Source organism: Ambystoma mexicanum, chromosome 8 (assembly GCF_040938575.1).
Source record: "Ambystoma mexicanum isolate Mex_15411 chromosome 8, UKY_AmexF1_1, whole genome shotgun sequence".
NCBI classification, from domain to species: Eukaryota; Metazoa; Chordata; class Amphibia; order Caudata; family Ambystomatidae; genus Ambystoma; species Ambystoma mexicanum.
Window position 1 is genome coordinate 1,150,089,802 of NC_090929.1, and position 24,593 is coordinate 1,150,114,394.

Here is a 24,593-nt window from a genome sequence, read left to right on the forward strand (position 1 = left end):
GTGGCCATCACCAACCTCTGTAAAAGGAGTTCAAAGCATGTTAGGCTTTGCTAACTTTTACCGCAGATTCATTTCTGAATTCTCTCGGATAGTCCAGCCCATCACCGCTCTGTTAAAGAAGAACAAACGTTTTGAGTGGTCTACTGAAGCAGAACAAGCTTTTCAGGACTTAAAAGCTAAATTCATTTCTGCACCTGTTCTAAAACATCCTCGCCCAGAACTCCCCTACATCGTGGAAACGGATGCTTCTAGTCTTGCTATGGGGGCAGTTTTATCACAAAGAGATCCGGTCACACACCAATTACATCCTGTAGCCTTTTGGTCCCGCAAATTCTCGGCTCCCGAGATCAACTATTCAATTACAGACAAGGAACTTTTAGCCATCAGATCGGCCTTTAAAGTCTGGCGGCATTATCTTTTGGGAGCCAGACACACAGTCACCGTAATGACTGATCACCGCAATTTACAATATCTGAAGACAGCCAAAGCTCAGTCTTCCAGACAGCTTCGCTGGGCTCTGTTTCTGGCTGAGTTTGACTTTATAATTACTTATCGACCAGGCAGTAAAAACGGAAAGGCAGATGCTCTCTCCCGGATGGGAGTAGATGAACATTTGACCAATCCAGAACCAATACCCATAATCCCAGAACAAAGGATTTTGGGTTTGGTCAGCGCTCAATCCTTTGAAGACATCAAGACTACAGTCAAATCACTCCTAAACCCGGCCGGTTTGCAGGACTGGCAATTAAAGGGAAAAGAATTCTCAGTGGATCAAGACCTACCATATTTCCGAGGACGATTGTACTTGCCCTGTGAGAAAATACAAAAACAAGTAATCTGTTATCACGACTCTCTAATGGAGGGTCACCCTGGCATTACCAAAACCATGGAAAAGATCAAAAGACATTTCTGGTGGCCATCATGGAAGAAGGATATTAGAGACTTTGTAATCTCTTGCGGTGTGTGTACCCAGAATAAAAGTCAGAAAGAGAAACCAGCCGGCCTATTACACCCATTAGACATCCCTCCCTGTCCATGGCATACCCTGTCCATGGATTTCATCACGGACTTACCTCCATGCTCAGGGTATAATACCATTTTAGTAGTCGTGGATCTATTCTCCAAGATGGCTCACTTGTTTCCCTGAAGGGCCTACCTTCAGCTTCAGTATTGGCCCGAGAATTCTTAGAAAACATCGTTCGGTTACACGGTTTTCCCTCGGTTTTGGTCTCCGATAGGGGAAGTCAATTCATCTCCCACTTTTGGCGAAGTTGCTGTCGTCTAGCCCAAATTGATGTAAGACTTTCAACCAGTCACCATCCCCAAACTGACGGACAAACCGAGAGGACAAATCAGACTTTAGAGCAATATCTACGTTGCATGCTCCAACAAACTGAAAACCCTTGGAAGGATATTCTTTGGATCGCTGAATACGCTTACAACAATTCGACTCATTCTGGAACCGGGAAGACTCCCTTCTTCCTATTATACGGACACCATCCTAGAACCTCTAACCTGGATCCTCCCCAAGAATTCGAAACACCTGCTGTGGATTACTTGCACTCGGAGATCACTCGTGCTTTTAAGGAAGCCACTGCCCATCTGCAAAGAGCTAAAGCTCAATTCAAAAAAGGAGCAGATCGACACCGTAAAGAGGCCCCTCACTATGCAGTAGGAGACCAGGTCTGGTTATCCACTAAGCACCTGCCTCTAAAAGGACCCCGCACCTTCATCCCAAGATACCTTGGACCCTATCTCATCTCTGCCATAGTTAATCCGGTGGCTGTCAAATTGGAATTACCTGCGCATATGAAAATACATCCAGTCTTTCATGTCTCCTTATTAAAACCAGTACAACCAGAAACCCGATTGACTAAACTCCCAGAACCTGTTTTGGTAGAAGGAGAACTTGAATTCGAAGTAAAGAACATCCTAGACTCCAAAATCGCCAAATCTAAATTATATTACCTGATTGATTGGAAAGGATACGGCCCCCAGGAAAGATCTTGGGAACCCTCAGAATATGTCCACGCACCTCGTCTGGTCAAGAAATTCCATCTGAATCACCCCGACAAGCCAAAACCCCCGGAGAAGACACGCCTAGGAGGGGCCTTGAGGGGGGGTGCTGTCATGATCACTGCTTCCAAGGAGCCAGGACCAGCCCAACGTCCTTGGAAGCAGGCCCCTAATCCTAAGCCTAGGCACCAGCCGGTCCCTACTGGGACCTTTTGGACCTTGTCCTGGCGCCGGTGGCACCAGGCTCATCAAAGCCATCGGTCCCGGCACTGGAAGCGCCGGGTTCATAATATGTGTGAAGATGCTTGGGTGGACTTACCTGCAGCAGACCATGCTGCTTACTTACCAGCTACATAGGAATCCTCTGTAAGCCGGAACTATTTTCTTACCTGGGTGGGGCAAGCTCCACGCCCTGGATACAACACTGGAACTCTTCTGGAACAGGAACTCTTTTCTTACCTAGGCGGGGCCGTGGAGGAAGACACCTCATCACTCCTAGGCTATTTAAACCACACCCGATTGATGAAACGTGCTTCGCGTTATTCTGCATCTGCAGCAGAACGCTCACCAAGTCTGTTCCAGCTTTTCTTCTTCCGATCCTGTACCTGCAAGAACAATACTTACCATTCCAGTATACAGTCTTCAGCAGCGCCTGTAAAAGACAAGAAACAACAGGTTAGCACGACGACTTCACATGCAACGCATTCCTTACCTGGTCCATCGGCAGCGACCATTTCTTCACGCTGCACCTCCGCCTGTGGAGACAAAAGCATAGTTATTACTTACCGGCAATCCGCGAATTCCAGATGTTTTCAACACTGAAACCCAGCATCGGAAAGACAAAAGAAGAGACATTAGACGGGTATTTACTTACGCCCATCGCGCTCTCCACAATAGAGCGCCTGCAACTACTCCGGCGTTTTCCAGCACCTCTTCAGCACGAACTCACAGCTGTGAAGGAAAGAGACAGTTAAAGCGCTTGCATTTACTCACGCATTTCCAAGCGCTTCTTTCCAAGGCTCTGGCTCCAGCTTTGGCTCTCTTCATTCCATCTTCTAACGCTAGAGCCCTGCAAAACAAATAGAAGAAAGCATTATTCCGAGCCCTGTTCAATACTTACGTGTCCACGCACCTAAAGACTATATGGACTAAAAGGTGTCCGGAAACTCACCGCTCGTGCTGTTAACGACGGTTGCGATCCTCTGATGTTAAGAGGCCTAGGGTCACCCAGTGAAGGAACTGGCAACGGCTCCCTGCACCAGACGCAGATGGAGAGCCCAGCATTCACCTATCTAAGGTGAGCACGTTGACCTGGGGGCTCTACGGAGAAGCTTAGACGAGAGAGAGAGAGAGAGAGAGAGAGAGGACACTCAATTGCCCAGATCTTTAACCCCATATATTCTTTCATCTGCAGAAATCTCACCCTTCGAGTTCGACACACAGTGCGAAGAGGTTCAGCCCCAGAAGCCAATCGAGTCCTGCACATCACTTTTCGAGTCACAGACTCCTTCCTGCCTAGACCAGCGCCTCCGTGGGAATCAGGTGAGCGTTACAATTCCCCCCGTTTCCGTACCCATGACCCATCCTATTTTATAGGATTTTCCAACGTCCCAACTCCCCCCCTCACCCACTTTCTACAAAAACACTGGGCAAAGGAAGAGGGCGACTGAGAGTAAAGAGGCTAACCCTTACCTATCACATTGGACATGTCCCGCTAATCAGTTCAGGCAATTGACTTTAATTACATACATCTGATACCAATTAGCTCTTCCCACACGGATAGGCAGAACATAGAGAGGCACTCTGAGCAAGGTGCAGCACAAGAAGGAGCAGAACTTCCAGGGCGAAGGTGAACCTACTGGAGCAGAGTGGCCGACAGAAGGACGAGAGCAAAGGGTAGAGAAATCCAGGAGATCCCTGCAGGAGGTTGTTGCCTCCGAAGAGCTGTGAAAGTTACGCAGAGAAGGGCAAATCCCAAACTAGAAGACTACATTGTGTTTCAAGGGCACCAGTGACCCTCACGGGTGAACGACAGAGTTGGGGACGCGAGGCCAAGCCTGTGGTATTAACCTCGAATTGTGAATTAAAACCGCAATGACAAGAAAGGAATGTACACAGCCGGTAAGTTAGCGAGTGACATGAAAGGCCAGTGTGTGTTAAGGAAAGATTGAAGTTGCAACAGTAAATCTCCCAATTGAAGGCTGAACGTGTGTGGATGAGACGCGAAGGAAGGCAGACCTTTGGTGAACTTTAAATTACTTATAACTGTTGAGCCATTCATACCGTGTAGCGGAGTGGTCCGGCGAAAGGAAGTAGCCCACTCGAAAGTCTCTGCGAAAGTTGAAATGTTTTGATGTAACGCGGCAACAAAGTGAATGAACTATAAGATGCGAAATGGTCAATAGTAACCCCGGCAAAAGGGGAAGTGAAAGGTGAATGTTGAACTTTTGTGCTTTTGATTTTGAACTACCCAGATCAAGAGACAATGGGACAACTAACACAAGAGTGTGAACTGAAGGGAAAGTCAAAGTGGTCCTGCGGAGGTCTACAGTCAAAGCCTTGCACATTCAAAAGTCTTCGACATCAGGAAGGTCCAGGCCCGACAGAGGGAGACAGGAAGTGCTATAAGTTAGGGGAAGAGGACCCCTAAAGAATGTGAATCAAGCTTGGGGAAGGGAACCCCTGCAAGTGCTATGATTGAAAGGTCCGAGCCTGACTGAGGAAGACCTATATGAACTTTTGCTTTGAACTTTTGCTTTGAGAGGTCTGAGTCGATCGAGGGAGACCTGCGTTAACTTTTTGTTGAACTGGGAAAGAACTTTTGAAAGCTGGATAAGAGACTTTAGTGTGGAAGGCCAAACCCTGAAAATTGATTAAAGATTTGACAAATTGTACCTCTTGTGTCAGTGTCATACTTGTGATACCATGCCTCCCTTACACTTCAAACTTCCCATTTAACATACCATCCACTCCAACCCTGCCCACCGTCCTTAACAATTTTTATCAAACTTCATTGAGGCCATTCAGAAATTACTGAAGGTGGATGCCAAAGACGCAATGCATCTAGAGCACCACTGGTTGGCTTCTTCTCCAAAGGAGGACAGGACTGATTGGAGAACTATTCTGAACCTTTTGCTTTTCAATGCTTGTCTCTAAGTAGATAAATTCAAGATGTTCACGCTTGACAGATTCTGTCTTCTCTCATGGAGGTGGATTGGCTTTGATCTCCAGCACGCATACATGTATATCAGAATCTGGTAACCCTAAAGAAAGTTTATCTGCTTCAGCATACTCAAAACATACTACCATTACAAGTTTCTGCCATTTGGTTGAGCTCAGCTCTGAGGGTGTTTTTGAAAGTAATGGAAGCTCCAGTCTCATATTAGTGTCAACAAGGAACCATATATAGACCTGTGCTGGGACTAACTATCAATATGGACAAATCAACAATGGAACCGAAAAAGCGATTGTAAAATGTTAGGACTGTACACAGGGGAGGGCTTACCCCCCACAGACCAGATTGTGTCAATTCACTCATTATTCAAGGAATTTCTGAACAACGCGCCCCTCACAGTGCTAACGTTTCAGTGCCTTCTAGGCATGATGGCCTCATGCATTGTGGTTATCCCACATGCGAGAATGCAAATTTGTCAGATTCAACATCACCTCTATGCACAGGGGCTGCAGGCTGCACAGGCACAATCTAAGCCTATAGATGGCCATGTGTCATTATATCAGCTGTGGTGATTGGTAGGAATAAACCTGTCTCAAGCCCCTCCTCCACTATCATGGACTTGAGTGTTTTGGGCTACAGTGCAGTGCTGGAACAGTGGGGAGGTCCATGGCCTATGTGGCCCGAAGATCGAATGCACCACATACATTTCTTCGAACTGACGGATGTTTTCCTGCTACCGAAAGCGTTCCTGCCCTTCCTACGTGGTTGTTGTTTCATGTTATATGCCGACAACAAAACAACAATGTTCTACATCAACAAGGAGGGGGCTCAGGATCCCCTGCCACTCTGTTATTGGCCCTAGATATATTGAACTGGTGTTTCCAGTATTCAATCTTTCCCATAGCTGCCCACCTAGCAGGGAAATTGAATGTCAGGCAGATGCCTTGAGCAGGAAGTCTCATGCCCCCCACAAGTGAGATTTGCCTGTGGAGTTCCTGGCTCCAGTATTTTAGGAGTGTGGAACTCCAACCTCTTTTCAACTTGCCACATCCAGAAGTGCACACTGTAAGCCTCCTGGAAGGGGGCAGGCAAAGGTTTGCAGGAAGACACCTTTTTCTCATCTGGGACCATCAAAAACGTTATTTCCACCAATACCATTAGTTTTGATGGTCCTCCGCAAGTTAAAATGAACCAGGACCTGCCATCTAATTGTAATAGTGCTGAATTGGCACAAAAGGAATTATTTATTTTAAAACTCTTTATTTCTTATTTTCAACAATATTCAACAAACAGCATCATCATAACAAGTCATTGAAAAGCAAAATATACAATAGCGGGAATCAATACAACAGAATTTCACACCATAACCCCGTATCCCACCATATTAAAGTGTAAGATCAATTTAAAACCAAACCAAATGTATGAAACAAATAACAGAAACACAAGACTACACAAAACAACCACATAAACAACACAACCCCCCCTATATGTATAATACCTAAAGGTAAACAATTCACTCTATAACTCATTATCCATAAAGGTCATTAAAATTCTCCCACATTTCATCATAAAGTTCTGCCTTGTTTTGTTTGCTAAACATAGTTTTTCAAACCTCGATAAAGCTCTAACATCCAAAATCCACTCCTCTACTGTCAGCTTTTTTCGTGTCTTCCAGACCTTCAACACTTGCTTAACTGCCACCAACAAAACTTTACGTACCCCACTCAATATCACCCAACTCGCATCACGCCCACCACCATATGTCAGGAATATAACTGCTAAGGGATTACGTGGGTAAACAATGTCTCAGATCTGATCAATCCTGTCAATAACTTCCTCCAAAAGCTTACCAACCTTTCACAATGCCTCAACATATGCAACAGAGTACCCCGTTCTTTCCCACGACCCCAACACAAATCATCAACTAAACCCAATTTACACATACGTACTGGAGTCCAATATAGTCTGGCCAATATCCGTTGATGTATGTAGCGTAATTGCAAATCCACTTTGGCAGTCGTCGGCACTCTCCAAATCTTATCCCATTCTCTCAATGTGAGTTCCCTGCCCAACTCCTCCGTCCACGACAACCTCAACTTTTCCCACGAGTCCAACCATTGTCCATCCGGTTGCATAAACTGCATAAATGTAGACACTTTTTGTAAACTCATTTCCAATATGTCAAAATTCCCCGGCTTTTTCAAGAATGGAGCATCCAACATTTCTCTCTGTTCCAAGAGTAAAGCTACCAAAATATCATACCTTCTCAGTTCTCTGTTCCTCAAGCCAAATTTCTCAACTAAACTCCCAAAAGGCACTACCCCAGCATCATTCCACACATCACTAATAATCAAAACTCCTCTCTGAATCCAACTCTTCCAAGCCATACCTTATTATTGTACTGCAGACCAGGATTATGCCAAAGTGAAGCCTCTTCATAAAGATATAGTCCCTAACAGTACCCACAATCCACAACGACAATGCTTCCTTGGTAGCTAATACTGATTTCAAACACTGTGCCTTCTTAGGCAACCTTCCAAATGAAAACAAACATTTAATATCATAAGGCAAAAACCGCTGCATCTCAATTTGTACCCACCACGGCACCCGGTTCAGATCCACACCAGAGTAATTAAACACTTTCTTTAACAAAAAACCACTACAGTAGTTTTTCAATACAGGGTACCCAAATCCCCCATCTTTAACTTTCCTGAACATAATGTACCGGGGAATCTTGGCCCTCTTCCCAACTCCCCACAGAAAATCCTGAAACATTCTATCTACACGTGCAAATGCTCCCCTTGTAAAATGCAAAGGCAAAGATTGAACAACATACAGAATCCTTGGTAGCAAAATCATTTTAATAGCATTAACTTTGCCCCAAAGAGTGAGATTAACACGTCCCCATCTCATGATATCCCGCCTAAGAACCTCAATGATTTTATCCACATTATAACTTAGCAACTTTCCAAAATCTCAAGTAATATGAATACCCAAATATTTCACACTAGAGTATTCCCATTTACAGTTCCACCCGAGCAGCTGTTCACACTCAGGAGAAGCCCTTACCGGCAATACCATCCTTATCGCAGTTGATCCGATACCCAGATAGCTTACCCACCTCTTCAAAGACCTCCCTTAATAGTTGACCCCCTACAACAGGATCATTCAAGATAACCACCACATCATCCGCATAAGCTAGAGCCTTTACTTCCCCTTCTCCCACTGCAAATCCTCTGATACATCCCATCTGACGTATATATGGCAACCAAAGTTCCAACGCTAAATTAAATAACAGTGGCGACAAAGGGCAACCTTGGTGAGTGCCTCTAAACAACGGAAATGGCGTAGAAAACCCCCCATTTACCCACACCTTTGCCGAGATGCCAGTCTGAAGAGCTTGAATAGCCTTAATAAAGCAGGGACCAAAACCCAACTTCGACAGCGTATAATTCAGAAAACCCCAATTCACCCTATCAAAGGCCTTCTCGGCGTCTAAGAAAATCAACAAAAAATCCTTTATTTCCGAGTCCGGCAAGCTCAAAATATCTGAGAGTCCGGATATTATCATATCCATACCTTCGCTCCATGAATCCTGTCTGAGAACGCTCCACCAAATCACCCATATATTTTTTAAGCCTTACTGTCAGTATTTTCGTGAACATTTTAAAATCTACATTAAGTAAGGAGATAGGCCGATAATTATTGCACTTAGTAATATCCTTTCCAGGTTTCGGGATCACCGTGATGATTGCCTCCTTCATCGAATCACGTAACCGCCCCTCCCTCAAAAAACTGTTATATAATTCACACAAACATGGTGCCAACAATTCACCAAATTTTTGATACAATTCTACCGTCAAACCATCCAACCCCGGAGATTTACCCATATTCATTTCCTCAATTACCCAAAAAACCTCTAGGACTGTAATCAGTGCCTCCATAAAACATTTACCTTCATCAGAAAGCACTGGGAGTTCAAATATTCTAAAGAATCTATCAAAATCACCTATTTGTGGTGCAATATCTTCTGTATACAATTTAGCATAAAAGGAGCAAAAACATTCACCAATTTTACCTTTCTTAATCACCAAATTTCCAGACTTATCCACAATTCTTTGGACATACACGCTCTTCGAATAACTCTTCAATCTACTTGCCAACAGCTTCCCTGCTTTATCCGCCTGCTCCCACTACTTTTGTTTCATGTAATACAATCCCTTCTCAACTTGTGTGTCCACCTCATTTTTTAGTAATTCCTCAGCATCCAAGATCTTAAGTCTAACATTCTCCTCTCTTGATAAAGCATCATATCGTTGTAAGTCTCCAAGTTCCTTTTCAAGCTCCACCAGTCTGGCCTCACCTACCCTTCGCATTCTTGCCGTCCAGTTCATCAGTTTCCCTCTAACAGAAGCCTTAAAAGCATCCCACACCACCATGTTGTCAGCCATACCCTCATTCAACTCAAAGAAATTTGGTATAAAGTTTATTAATGCGTCAATGGCATCTTGATTTTGTAACACAAAAGGTTTCAACCTCCATCTATTAGGTCCCTGCCTTTCAGCGAGCAGCATCAACTTAGCTATTACCATTGAGTGATCCGAAATGTGTCGCTCTCCATAGACACCTCTTTTACACTCTCAATTAAACTATCCGACACTAACACGTAATCCAGCCTAGAATAAGAATTATGCACTGATGAATAAAACGAGAACTCCCTGTCCCTCCAATGAAAATGTCTCCAAGTATCCACTAAATCATATACTTCCAGGAAGTTCCGAAACTCCTTACTTGATTTTTGTCTGGTAAAATTGCACATCGAGGACCTGTCCATTTTGGGATCAATCACACAATTAAAATCCCCTTCCAAAACAATAATTTAGCCCCCCATATCACCAAGCATCTTCTTCAGTGAGTCAAAAAAGCCCCCACGCCCCACACATGGCCCATATACCGATCCAACCGTCAACAACATGCCCTCACATTTAAGATCAATAAGTATAATACGTCCTTCACCATCCATACTCACTTTTTCAACACAGGCATCCAAACCTTTTCTCAACAAAATTCCAACACCCCGAGAGTTGGAGGAGTAGCAATTTAAGAAAACGTTTGTGTATCTTCAATTAGTCAGAGAATCACCAGTGCCATCAATTAAATGTGTTTCTTGCAAAACTGCCACATCAATTTTTTCCCACCAAAGCTTAGTCCGCATCTTCTTTCTCTTTCGCACACAATTCAACCCTTTCACATTCCAAGTACAAAACAAAACAGGCCCTTTCATAGCTCTCCAATACACTCCATATTATCACACACACTCATAGACTATTAATCACTATCAATCTTTCCATTAAACATTATGACAAATATTAAACCCAACAAATAGAGCAGAGCAACACACATATCACCCTCCCACCCCGAACCACACTTATAACAAAGGACAACATACACACACACAAAATAGCATCGACTGTACGAAACCCAATATATCCTGGATTTCAACAAAATACCATTATGTACAAAATCATTACCTATTCCAACCATCACCCCAGAACCCTATGCCCAACAATTTACTAATAGAATATCTTCCTCTAAATCCCTCAGTAACAAGTCCCAGAACCTTCACCAAACCCAACAATCCCTCTCATCAACCCCCCACTATGACCTAGAAGGCATCAGTAGAAAGTAAGCAACAACCAGCCTAAAGCTACAGCCTAAAGCTACATGGGCAACAGGGGCCAACAATAACAAAACCCTAAGCAGACCTTGTAAATGAGTCCACATTATAGAGCAGTCCCCCCAACCACATCTTCTCCCCCAACTGCCTTTGCCCGGCAATTCACTCTGCAAATCCTGGAATCTCAGCAATCCATAGGAAGGGACCCCCATCCAAAATTATGCTCAGTGTTAACTTGACTTTGTAACACAAAAGGTCTCAACCTCCATCATGCAGGGTTAGAATGCAAAGCAATGGACTCCTCACATCAGAAAGGTGCAACAACACTATGTTCAGGCAAACTCAGCACTGCCTGTACACACCTCGTCTACTACTCACTGCCCAGTCACTGATTACATATATATTTCCACCAACGGAACTATGGCAAGCAAGAACCTCAGAGTGCATGACTCTCCACCATTGAAAAGGCATCCACTGCATGACAGGGTGAAAAAGTGTCACGTGGCCGCTGTGCCTCTACCCACCATGTCCGGGTTAAGCAACATTGATACAATATTCGCGCTCTCCCTATGTTAGAGCTTAAAGCCTACAGCATGCTAGCATTCCCCTACACGGTGCCCTGGCCCCAGCTAAAAAAACAGTGACTAGTGCGCGCGGTTTCAATAACAAAGATGTTCCGTAATAGTGGGAGCATTTAGGTACATTAAGTCACATAAACCAAACACATGTCATATGCATATCCTCCATCAATAGGACCAACTGTTAAGACAATATGAAATGCCCCATCAGGTGGACACTGAGTGATCATTGAAGTGATGGTATACTACCGTCATCTACAGCGAGGCGGTAGTACAGCAGTGAGGCTTTCAGAATATTGCGTGCCAATATGGTGTCACTTGTCTTTCCCCTCATGAATCTCTTTTGACAAACATTCCGCCTGACAAATCCCAAAATGCCAAATAACTTGAAGATGAGTACAGCAGCATTCTGGAGCATTGTTGACTGGACTCAAGGTTTATAGTTTAATGCTAAATAGTCGCTGAACCTGAAACATTATCCTTGACTTGCCAGTTCCACATCATGCTATGTGCCAGGTTACGTTATAGTATTTAACAGAGATTTATAGCACACACCTCTGCCTTTTACTTCTTGGCGTGACAGTGTCTCGGAGTAAGAGTTAGTGCCCCATTTATTTTCAAAGCTGAGCTCACCCATTATATAAAGTGGACGTGGAGTTGTCCTGCACTCGGGAGCCCCACTCCTGCCCGACGTCTTCCAGAGCGAGTGGTGGCTCCAGGCAAATGGTCACCGAACTGACTGGCTGACAGGCCCATGCCCACTGGCCCCCAGCCTTTGCCGGGCACATGCGAAGTTCAGCCTCCGCAGCCTGGGTCCCCAACCTCTCCGATGAGCACAGTCAACGGCGTTGCCTCAGACGAAGTCTTGACACAACCTCTTCATTAAAATTCCCTCTTACCCATAACCGGTTGCAATATACGAACGAACACGACCCCCAACACCATACCTGGGCTGACTACTGACACAGCCTGCGGTGTCATTCGCACCATGAACACGCCGCCCTCCTCACTGTAAAATTCATCATGATGAGACTGCACCATCAACACTGCCGAGGCAAGTCCCGAAAAAGAAACTCCATGGCCGCTCCAACCCGGAAATAACATGCGTAAGAGCACATACTGAAGTTCCCTTCTTCAAACATCCGTGCAATGAGGACCCAGCTTCTCGTGCACCCGATGAAATCAAAACAAAACTCCAACGGCCGCACCATAACGGTAAACAAAAAACACCTAAAAGTGACCAAAAAAAAGTCAATAAGTCAAATAAACATCCAATGCCAATACACCAGGCTGAGGAATAAATTATCTTTTCTTTTTTGTTGTTATTTTCGGACTTATAGAAGATGTTGAAGCTTCCATAGGCTCACAATCCACATCAGTTGAGTCAGATAAAAAAGCTTCTGCACTCCTATGATCAGGAAAAAAGTGTAACTGTCCATCCACAACCACACGGAAAATTGCCGAATAAATCATATAATACTTTAATTTCTTGAGTCGTGCCTTTTCCTTTGCCACTCCAAAATATTTTCTTTTTTCCGTAACATCTCTACGGAGATCAGCAAAAATCATAATTTTGTTCCCTCCCCATACCAGGTCTCCAATTTCACGAGACTTCCTTAGCATCAGCTCTCTTGTTGGGAATCTTAGAAATTTGACAATAAAATGTCTAGGGCGCTGACCCAAGGCAGGTTTCTTACCAAGGGATCTGTGAGCTCTCTCAATATCCAGTGATATCTTAGGATCCAAATGTAGCATAGAAACCAGTACCTTTTCCAAAAATGAGATTGGATTCCCTCTCTGCATTTTCAGGAATTCCTGCAATCCTGATGTTATTTCTTCTTGGGTAGTTTTCCTGCTCAGACAGTTTGACTAATAGCTTCTCATTATTAATCTCCAACTGCCTCACTTGACCAACCAAATGCAGCACCCTGTCATCCACCAGATTAAGATGGTCTTCAACAGCAGTCACTTTGATAGTGAGGTCCATGAACTTCTCCTCTGCCTTTATCAGCCTTGATTTGATGTCTGTAACATCCAACCTCAGTTTAGTGAGCATATCCAAAATCTTATCATCTCTCTTCTCTTCCTCACCCTTCTGCCTCTTAGCAGGCTGTATGGTGTCAACAGGTTCAGGGATCTCTGCCATAATTATTAGGATAAGTATTAAGCAGGCACAGGAGCTCAGCACTTAATCTGCCATCTCTGAGGCTGACAGTTCCGGAACCACAAAAGGAATTTGTATTCATATCTTGAGACCCTTAGGACCAAAGCTCCTTGGATTTTGCCGTGAGGCCAGACCTTCCACATCAGCAGAAGGGGATGGTTCTACACCCCAACCCACAGTCGTTTTAACTAGCAGCCTGGACCCTGACGACATAGTTGATGGTCACCTATGTCTTTCGGGAAGACACCCGGAAATAATGAAGGCTGCAATGAAGGGTTCTATTAGGGCACAATATACAAGAAAGTGGACAATATTTTGCCACTGGTGCAAGCAGAAATTAAAGAACCCACTGGAGATGTGTTTGGATGGCATACAATTGTTTGTAACACTCCTGGCAGAGACAGGAATGTTTGTGCACTTGTGTAAACCCATTTGGCAGCGGTGCAGGCACCTCTTAACCTCAGTTTGATAACCATCTCACTGGCAAATCTTGTGGTCAAGAAACACTTTAACGGCCTATTGAGGCGCTATCCTCAAAGGAGAAGCCCAACCGCCATTTCAGCACTGATACAGAAACCATAGGATCCTGTGGCAAAAACAGATCTTCGTTGGGTGTCAGTGAAAACCGCTTTCTTGGTTGCCATCACCTCTGCCTACGAAATAAGCAAACTGCAGGTGATGTGCTCAGAGGAACCATAATATCATTCATAGAGACAACATGGTGCTAAGAACACATTCTCATTGTTTGCCTAAGATTAATGAAGACATCTAGTTACTGTTTTTTTTACAAAGCCCCGTCCACAGGGGCAGAGAGGGCCGTGCACAGTCTGGATGTGGAAAAGTCATGAAATGTTACCTTGCAAGAAAAAAGGAAATTCAGAAACAATTGTGATTATTTGTAACCTTTGAAGGAAGTACCTTCGGGTTGAGGTCCTCAAAGGCCAGGCTGGCTCGGTGGCTAGTATTCGTAATTGTGAAGTCTGCTTCGGTCGCATACCACCGGCATGTGCCCATACTTCATATTTACAGGGCCGCCACTTGGGCCACCCCACATTACTTCTGCCAACACCATTCACTAGATTTTATTTTATTGCGTATGGCGCAAATCTACCTTTCAAGCAGCAGAGGGCTTTACAACAAGATAGATCACCACTCCAGGAGCAACTGAGCCTTTGGGAAAGTGGTGCTTTGAAACATGTTTGTGCAGTAGATCACCTCCCCACTCTGAATTAAGGGATGATTTGGAATCTCCCATGAGTATGGAGGGAAGAGGACGGTAGTAAGAGTAAGGTTACTCACCATAGTGATTCTTTAATGCTTCATCCGAAGTCCCCTTTCTTCCATACACCCACACCCCCTTTCCTGCTAAAAAGCCTCCAAATCTGACGTGATAAAGGGGCTGATGGTTGGGCAGCGCGCTGAGGACGTTCTGCCCGGGGCAGGCCATCAGCATGCCCCTGCTGGTACTACCAGAACATTCTATTAATGCTGCTTGGCAACAGACTCCGGTCCCATCCCCCATTCTGTGGGGCATCCGATAAGTATGTGGGAAAGGGGAATTTGGACTAAGAACACAGGAGTCACTATGATGAGTAACCTTTTCAGAATATTTGCAAAAGGGAGACTTGTTCTTTCTGATTGGAAAACAATTTACCCCTTTCTAGCTCCTTTAATTCTTCCCCTGCTCTACTAACATATCAGGAAATAGGAAATGCCTGATTTATCATTTTGATCTATGTTTGATTGTTTGTTGAATGATCCATTTATCATTGGGAACAGCAGAGGAAAATAGACATCTACACAGTAGCCAGGTAAGTGTTTTTAAAATGGATTGCCATGTCCAAGTAAGAGGTTTATTGAGGACTAGACAGCTACATAATGGGTTCCTGTTCAAGTACAAACCACATTGTTTATTTCAACTTGTTCAGTGAGCCTTATGATCTCTTTCGTTTTTAGGAGCATGAGGAGGATGTGGTTCACAGCAACACTGCTACCTAAAACATTAAAAAAGGGCATCATGTTGATCTACCCCAATGTACAATTCACTGCTCCACGTCACCTGATGCTTAGCTGAATCCCTTTAATGACAATTTTCCTTATGAGCTGAAAGTATGGATTCTTTATTTTTATTTAATACAATGTGTAATATGGCTTTGACCTAGAACTTTGCTTTTAAATATCTCACCTCCCATGGCCAATCAATTGGTGTATATAATTCATTTACAACTGAAAAGGGTAGCGCATGTCTCCTGGATCTTAACAATGTTAGCCTCCTTTTATAATTCCCTGCTAAATATCAATAACATAACTATCTTAATAATAATAATAATAATAATAATAATAATAGACAGCTGGGGTTATGTCCAGTGCTGGAACATTTAAAGCATGTAGATATTTCAAATATGAAGACTAGAATCTTTGTTAGGGTGGGCTTACTGTCTAAATGTAGATCATCAATATATATGTCGGAATGATGGGTTCCAAACACAAAATATATTTTCTCCAGTGTTACAGACTGGGATTTTTCTTTTTCTTAGACTGTAGATCATTCCTTGCCTTAATGTTGGCGAATCTGTCATTGGAGAATGACTCAGCTGCCACATTTTTGCTTCATTAATTTCCTGACTTTGGATTTTCCTGTTAGCAGCTTCCTAGAAATGTGACCTAAGGAGGAGAATGTATTTAAGGACATCCTGAAATGATTATGAAAATATAAAAGATCATTTTATTAAGGCATATTTCCTTTTCTCTGTGTATAGCCATGACCAGTTTAAGGATTCTATTACCTCATATCTGAAGGAAGCTGGCAAAGGCTCCCCTGGGTTAGTAACAGAAGCAGAGTCAACACTACCTGTGAGGGAACCTTCAGCTGGCCCCAGACAACTGTGCAGCAAGGAATCGCTGAAGCCAAAAACACAGGCCTCTGTATTTACAGAGGAGACAACATTGTCATCAACGCCACATCTGAAACCTCGTGAAGAGCTCAGCAGAACAGCTAAAGGAGAGCCAAAAAACTCTGTGCCTGTCAGTGTCAAGAGGACGAACGGAGAAGATGGCAAGTCAAAGCCAAACATTCTCTTGGAGGAGGGCACAAAATCTGAACAGAAGGTAGGCATTTTGTTTTTGAAAATTATGCATTGTTCCAAATATAATGTATACGTTTGCACATATTGGTAAATTATTCCCAAATTAAAATATAACGACAGATTACATTTGTTAAATTAATTCCTTTACCTGGTGGCATAGTTTATGAAATGTATTTCTTCCTCTTCTTGTTTGAGGTGTGTCCTCACCTTATCAGAGAAATGTCTGAGATATATATATATATATATAATTTAATATGAAAATTACCTCCTCGTCACCCTCTACCTCTGGCTAGTATATAGTATAATAGCCTGTTAAATGAACCAAGCAGAGTTGTTTCCCGTCCCCATACAGATCTCTGAGGGTGCTATACCCATAAGATAAGTATATTAGTATTTTGAGAGTCTCTCAACTGAAAATGAACCATGCCAAATAATCTTATGGGTTGGCACCCCTTCAAGTTCTGAAATCCTATTTTACTGCTAGGTGCCATGAAGTATCCTTTTTCCGTATCATTCTGCTCCCACCTACAAGGACAGTCCCGCCCCAAAATGCTAGGCAATTCCTCTCTGAATGAGAGTATCAACAGCAAACCCATATAGGTGTGTCTGTCTTGTTGGTTGTCATCAGTGAGATGTGACTGAGGTGAAGCATCTCTTTAGGCCCAGAGATCAAACATTGCATGTCTGGATTACCCTTACTAACATATGTTAAGACCCCAAGAACAAACCAGGCTAATTGCCTTTTATATGGAATGGTGTGCACAACAGCGGGCCTAATCATTTCTTTATTATTCTGATCCAGCCTACAAGAAACATCTGCCTTGTTGACATCATCATAGAGGTGTGGCTGTTGGGCAGAATTTCTCGATTAACAGAGCAAATGTCCCACATCTGAATGACCCTTGCTAGTTTAGGGTTAATCACCAATAGGAATATTGTTAGATTTGTATCATTGTTTATTCCTTTTAAGATTGTGGGCCCCTCAGAGTTGCCTTTGCATCCAGAGGTTGGGGAGACACCCAAGCGTGTTCCACAATGTGCCCTATGGGCCTTCTGTAGCGACCATGGGTTGAAGGGGAAGATCCTGTCAATGGGGCCCTATTAGATCCTGCTGTAGAATCACATGGCCACAGCAACCATTGTACTTCACGCTGCAGTTAGATTTTTAACTCTCTAGAAATGTATGATGATTCATAATGCAAATTCAAGGGTTGCACAGGTAGTTTCAGACTTCGGAAATCAATTGATTTGAAGGAGACCATGGGCTGATTGACTTTAGAATATGAATAAGCATGCACTTGAACACCAAATATGTTTGTCTGCCTTTTCCTGACTTTCAGATGAACCAGACTGTTAACGGAACTGAGCAGTCACTTTGTTTAAGGGTTTCACCATTGTCAATGTCTTCTTTTTGCTGTGAACTATATTTGGTCATGCATTATCTAGCTGGTCTAACAAACTCTTATATTTTAAAACCATCTACTATTATAGATGTAGGTTGGATGAAGGTAGTCGGCTAGCATTCTACCTCATAAAATAGTAACCAGACTACCCCTAATAGGGAACATGCTCTCATTCACATTTGGAACGCAGTGAGGGAGCAGGATGATATCATTTTGATAGCATCTGCTGTGGGTAGCATGAAAGTATGCAAAATAATACTGAACAAAGTCAAAAATGTATTCTTTTATACATATTCCTAAGCATCTCCTATTTAGGTTTGCCATTTAGGTTTGTTATGCGTGCACCTGTTTTCCTGTTCTCTGTTTTCACAACTAAAATGCATACTGTCACAAAGTTGAGTAGGATCAATATAAGGGTGGCACAAACATGTAACGTTTTAAAACATGCATGTTTATTGGGGATTGTTACATTACTGTGGAACAATTAAGGAAAATAGAACTCAATGAGCTGTCTTCGGTTTGGAGTACAAAAACAGAGTCTCTGGGTTTCGTAATCCTCAATTTAGGGGTCCCTTCCCTGGCACGTTCTCACTTCTCTGTCACTCAACGTCTTGGGGTTTGATTTCCCTCTTGTAGACTCAGGTCCTCTGCTTCTCGTCCTTGATTCTTAGTGAGACCCCATTCCTGTGTCTCAGGGCACCGTGAGCACTTGGGAGTTAGGGCTTGGTAGAAGTGAGGGCTATTTGACATCTAGATAAGCCCCAAAGCTTCCACCATGAGAATGGTCATCTGAGATTCCTTATGGATTGTGCCAGTGTCCCTCCTCCACCTCTCTATCTTATTGTCCTTGACTTATTCCCCAAGAACCCTCTCTCGAATACCTCACTGGTGAGTCAACACGGTCTTGTGCCTAGGAACGTTTTTTGTGTGCCTCGCACTCCTCCTCTCCTTTCTCTCTCCCACCTCCTCTACGATTCCCCACATGCTCATACTGCCACTACTCCTCCACTCACAGCTCTCAACTTCGGGGTGTTTTTTCTCTTCCTTCTTCCTGGCCTTCTCCAGCCTCCTCCTCAACAGCCTATTCCTCAACATAATTTGCTTTCTCTCCTTTTGTGTCCCCTTCAATCTCTTCATGAATGTACTCCCCCCCCCCCCCCCTCTTGGATGTTTGTTTCAACCTCCTCTGTGCTTCTTCCTTTCCTTCTTCAGGCCCCCTCCAGCCACCTCCCTCTTTCAAATGTTCTTTCTCACCATTTCATCCCTGTTTTCTTCTTCACTACTCCACTCCCTCTTTAGGGCCACATCTTTCCAGCCTCCTCCTTCTGTTTTGCCACAATCTCCTACTCTTTGCAACTGTCACCAGAGTCCCTTCTCTTTCTCAAAGCACTCACACTATTTTCTCAAAGATTTTGGGATATTTTGGATTGTCCCGAAATAACCACACTCAGGTATGCATCATAAATAATTAAGCTTTGGATCTGGTTAGATGAACTTTGATTGCAGGTTTTCCGCCACTTGGGCACCCTAGCCCTTTGGTACAAAGAGATGTGGCCTGAGTGTTGATCAAGGACAGCCGCCACCTTGGGACTCCACTCTTTGCATATCTGTAGCAGCAGAGCTACTTCCAAGAAGTGGCGTGATTCATGTTTGTGTAAGGTATTTTTCAGCAGTGAATGTATATAGCAGTCACCTTTGTGCATAGTTGCTCATGCATGCTACATCACTGCAGAAGATACCATTTTTAGAAATGACCATGTAATTTCCCAATTCTGCTGTTCATGGGAAATTGTTCTCTTTGCAGTCAGGAATTTGCAAATCCTCCTTCCCTGGTGGTTCTAGCACTATGCTATGTGGGTTTATAAATGCCACGCAGGATACCTCCTAGGATGGGAGGTCCCACAACTACTTTACAGGGAAATCTTTGGGAACGGTTTTTACCACAGAAGTACTTTTAGTTTGGCTGCATTATTCTTGCTTGGAGAATTTTAAAAGTGCACAAGGGCAATCTCCTTCAAAATGGCATGGGCGTTGTGGGGTAGGCCAGGGGATACTCATTGCCCCTGGAATGGTATTGTGTAACATGTGGCAGCAATGGGTCCCCATGTCTTCCCCATCCTCTACTCCAGTAACCAGGCAGGGACCTTTTCCACCATTCTCTAGGATTCTGAATCCATGTAATCTGCCTACAACCAATACCAATATTCCAGTCACTTATGACATGGTAAATTATTTTATTCTCTAAAGTAGCATAACGTTTCTAGGTAGACCTTCTTCAAGAACTTTTAGCAGCTACAAATTTAGAATTGACATACAATACGTTCAATTGTCCAGAATTGTGTTGAGTGTGGTTTGGTCTCTCTTTCTCATTCAGTGCATCTCTGTTCCTCTCTCCCACTCTTTCTCTCCCTCTCGTTCCCCTCGTTACTCTAGGAAGTTACAGTTCAAGAGTCTTCTAGCAAGTCTCTGAGGGGAATGTGCCTGGGTTTATGTGACATTCTGGGTGATGGAACAGAATCTGTGGCCTTTGCTTTGGATTGCAGGTTTTGGGCTTCCCAAAGCATCTTTAGGGAAGGAAACTCCCTGAACGTTCCCAGCACAGTGGGCTGATGATTTTGGATCCTTCTCAAGTTGGTGGTTCAGATTCATTTTCACTAGTATGCTACACCTTCTACATTGTACATTGTCTAGTTCCTCTGAACTTGAGCGGGATCTCTTAAGCACCTCCCTGCTGTTTGGGCCTGATATCTGCACTGGACCAGGCTGGCCAGCTGGAACCTCCTTATGTACTAAGGAAATGCTCTCCACCCTCCTCCTTGAGGCTCGGGACGACTCCCCCCCCCCCCCAGAAAAGTGTTCTGTCTGCCAGCTACTTCCTGGAAGCTGTCTCTGCTGAACTTAATTCCCTGCTTTCAGGGACTCCCCTCTCAGATGGTATCTCATTCTTAGATAGTAGCCCTTCTTCAATACAGCAACATCTTTCTGGTAAGCCTCACGTCTCAGGTGGTCTCCCCTCCATCCTCCTCATCTCCTTTTCCAAAACCCCACATCAGGGCTTTTATACTCTCCTCCTCCACCCCCTGAGGTAGGGCCTCTGGCAACCTGTTGCACTTGATAATAGGGGGCTGGCCTGCTGTGTGATTGTCCTTGTGCCTTGGGCCAGGTGGTCTCTGAGGGGCCTAGCCTGAGGTTACATTATGGCTTGCCTTTTGCATTTTGGATTTCACACTGGACCTGGTCGTGGGGGGCAGTTCTGCTCCCCCCCACCCCACCGGAACTGTGTTGTGCCAGTCTTCTTTCCTCTAAATCTCTCTAGTCCCCTAGCATGTGTAGCAACCGATGGTGAAACCATACATGAGTAGTGTAGCCTTTCTGTGTCAGGTCTTTCATCACAGGAGAATGCTAATTTGTATCTCTCATAATGCTGCTTTGACATATGGAACAATGGGGAAGGTATAAACGCTCAGCTCAGTTCCTGCAGACCACACCAAGAGTGTTCTCCATTAACCATGCTTGAACATGGCAATCACCCGGCGTCAGTGTGGGTGGACATGGCCGGTAATGACCCACCAGCCCAAGCCTAAGCAGGCTCGAGCGAGAGGCTCCCTTTGCCTTCCAACAATCAAGATGGTGCCACTCAGTGACGGACCACGGCACACAGTGTGTTCTCTCCCTCTGTTCCAGCCACCTGATTGGCTGAGCGCCCTTCCCCAGATGCAAATGTTTATTCACTTCATCTTGTTTCCTTGGGAGAGTTTTCTTAGAAATACAAGTATCAGAACCTCTGCTTTGAAGTGCATTTTTCTCTGGCAATGCTGCCTGAGGAAAAAAGTGCATCACCGTCTGGAATGTTATGTTTACTCTGCACTGATGCTGATATTATCATTAAATGCCTGCAGGGTTTGTTTCTGAGAGCTGCAGCAGCTTGATCCATTAAGGAGGCAGGCACCCTCTTGGATATCAGGCTTTAAGCTTTGGTTATCATGAAGAGGCCACTTCCCTGACGCTAGGAAATGACAGACAGAACTGCCTTTAAAGGCGTTATTTTGAAACCTCCCCCGTTTCAGAGGTCCTCTAGGTTCTGTTAATGGGGTTCCCCCATAGATATTAATGGGGTGTTCATGAGTGCTGCACTAAGTCCAATATCATGAATCCCTAAGGCAAGGATTGTCTGGGGATTCCCTGTTTACCTACTCCATGTCCATTGTCCCCTACCTCTGGCTGGCACCCAGCACCTATTGCCACCCTGCCCCTATGACCACCCTGCTGTCAATACCCAGAGTCAAGCAGGGAAACCTCATCACAGTATCTTTACCAAAATGTGTACACACTACGAGCGTATCCAACAAACTCCGTAGAGCATTGCATTAATGTTATGTTCTCCAGCATGGTTTGACATGCTCATGAATATTCCCTGTCGCCAGGCTGGGAATCCTCGGTAAAAGAAAAACAGTTTCTCTTTAGCTTGAAAACTGCATTGCTCATATGCCCAGTCTCCTTTCCTCCATCGTTGTGGGCGTCCCCCAACATGAGGACGGTACCGGAACCTTTGGCAGCAAAAAATGTAGCTTCCTCCTTAAATTTAGTTCAGCGTGCTGGGGCACGGCCTCGGGCGTGAGGAATGCCCTGCTGAGGCCCCGCCCTCTGGCGTCTCACTTCAGTCCCTTTTTCCGCACTGACAGTGTTGGACCTGGCAGCCAGCGTGGAGACTTTAACTTTCCGCTTGCTCCTCTTCTTTGTTTTTCAATTTAATTTAACCTCCTTTCTGTGCTTTGCCTACCCCGGCGCATGTTGGCTGCAGGAGCATTCACGAGATGTCCTTAGTGCGACCGCTTGTTCCCGGCCTCGGACCCTTGTGCACTCTGTCTTGAGTGCCTGGGACCCGGCCACCACTGTGACGTGTGCAGGACTTGCAGCATCTCCGTCACAGGGCATTGAAGAATCAGTTGTCGCGTTGGAGGGAGCTATTCCACACTTCTCTTCCGGTGCACCTTAAGGACTTTATCTCCATGACCTCTCGTCAAGGCAAGGTAGCCCCTCTGTTCAGTGCAGCGACTCTCTACCGGAGGTAACCACAGGTAAGGATTCCTTGGATTCAGGTTCTGGCAGGCTGTGAGGCCTCTAAGGCTCCCAGCTCCCAAGCCGAGGGGCCCGGGAGCTCTTTGGGGACAGATCTGAGGCTGTCAAGGCTCTGTCCTCGGAAGGGTTATCACGTTCATCCTCTTCTTCGACTCCAAGGGGTAAGAGATCGTAGGGTGCCACCTCCAAGAGTCAGTCCTCCGCACGATCCAGCATGACTACCAGCGCAGGTGCCGAGGGCGCGTAACCTACCAAAGCCCGCTCCAGGGTCGTGAGTCATGGCATTGCGACTATCGGCCAGCCGGCCGAGGGCTCAGGGCCTAACAGTGATCTCCGAGGTCGACGCCCTCTCATGGCTCGGGACCTTCGCGCCCTCCCTCCAAGGGCTTGGCGCAAGGCCCCAAGATGGCAGATAGGAACGTGGTGGAGCCTGCTAGGCCAGCGGTAATTTTAGTTTTTTCTCTCACCTATTGAATAGGCCTTGCAAGAAGGTTCCAATACCCTTCCCTCTGAAAGTGGCAGCAGACTGTATGGTACAGGCATCTGGTCACCTCAGGGGTACATCTACACATCGCAGCCTTATGGCTACACGCCTCAGACGCCTCAGTGCTTGGACCGGGAGCGGAGGCCCCGCGCCTCTGAGGGCAGGCCCCCTAGGGATCCGGCGACTAGCGAGTACCGCTTATTCGAGTGCTTCCTCCTCCTCATGCTTTCCCCTCAGATGACCGGGCTCTTAAAGGATATAGTGAAGGAGGTGATCTGCAGGTGGTGCCTCCTGAGCCTCCTCCTTTGGGTCCTTCTCCCGTTCCTCCAGCGCTACCAGTGCTAGTGCTGGTCCCTCCCCCAGTCCAGGCCCCACCGGTTGTTCAGACCCCTCCACCTCCTCCTGTACCACCAACACCTCCACCTCAACCGCTGTTGGACCTGTATTCGGCACTGGACCTATCGGGACCCCGCCAGCACCTGTGTCCCAGGGCCCGGGCTCGCCTTGGTCTGTAAAAAAGGGGAGGCGGGGATGATGATGGCGGTGACAATGACTCCCAAGGCGATGAACCCTCGGAATCCGTTAAGGCCTTTCATGACCGCCTCCTGGGCCTGGCGGAGTTCTTGGGATCCCTCTGCCCGAGGGAGCCCCCCAGGCATCAGGAGTGCTAGCAGAGATTTTGGGAAAGCGCACCATGATCCGGTCTGGCATCCCTTTCCAGAAGGATGTCCTAGAGGTGGCGAGAAAGGTCTGGAAGAAGCCCAGGTCCAACGCACAGCTGAACAAGAAGTTGGACAACAGATTCAGGCTGACGGACGCAGAGCCAATGCTCTATTCTTCAGTTGTGGCTGCGGCCTCCGTATATTCTAAACCATTGTCTTTGTCGTCTTCCTCCTCGTGAGCCAGTCCAAGTTGTCTTTTCAAGGAGGAC

The 24,593-nt window shown here is 45.2% G+C and overlaps 1 protein-coding gene across 8 annotated transcripts in view; it reads left to right on the forward strand.

The window, feature by feature from the left end:
* The window catches only part of ANK3 (ankyrin 3), a 2,768,233-nt gene that overhangs the window by 2,610,520 nt on the left and 133,120 nt on the right, over positions 1–24,593 (forward strand). For all 8 annotated transcript variants that reach the window (XM_069611214.1, XM_069611216.1, XM_069611217.1 and 5 more), the window contains one exon: positions 16,370–16,718. In XM_069611214.1, the coding sequence (XP_069467315.1) occupies positions 16,370–16,718 (349 nt within the window). The remainder of the gene's footprint in view (positions 1–16,369; positions 16,719–24,593) is intronic.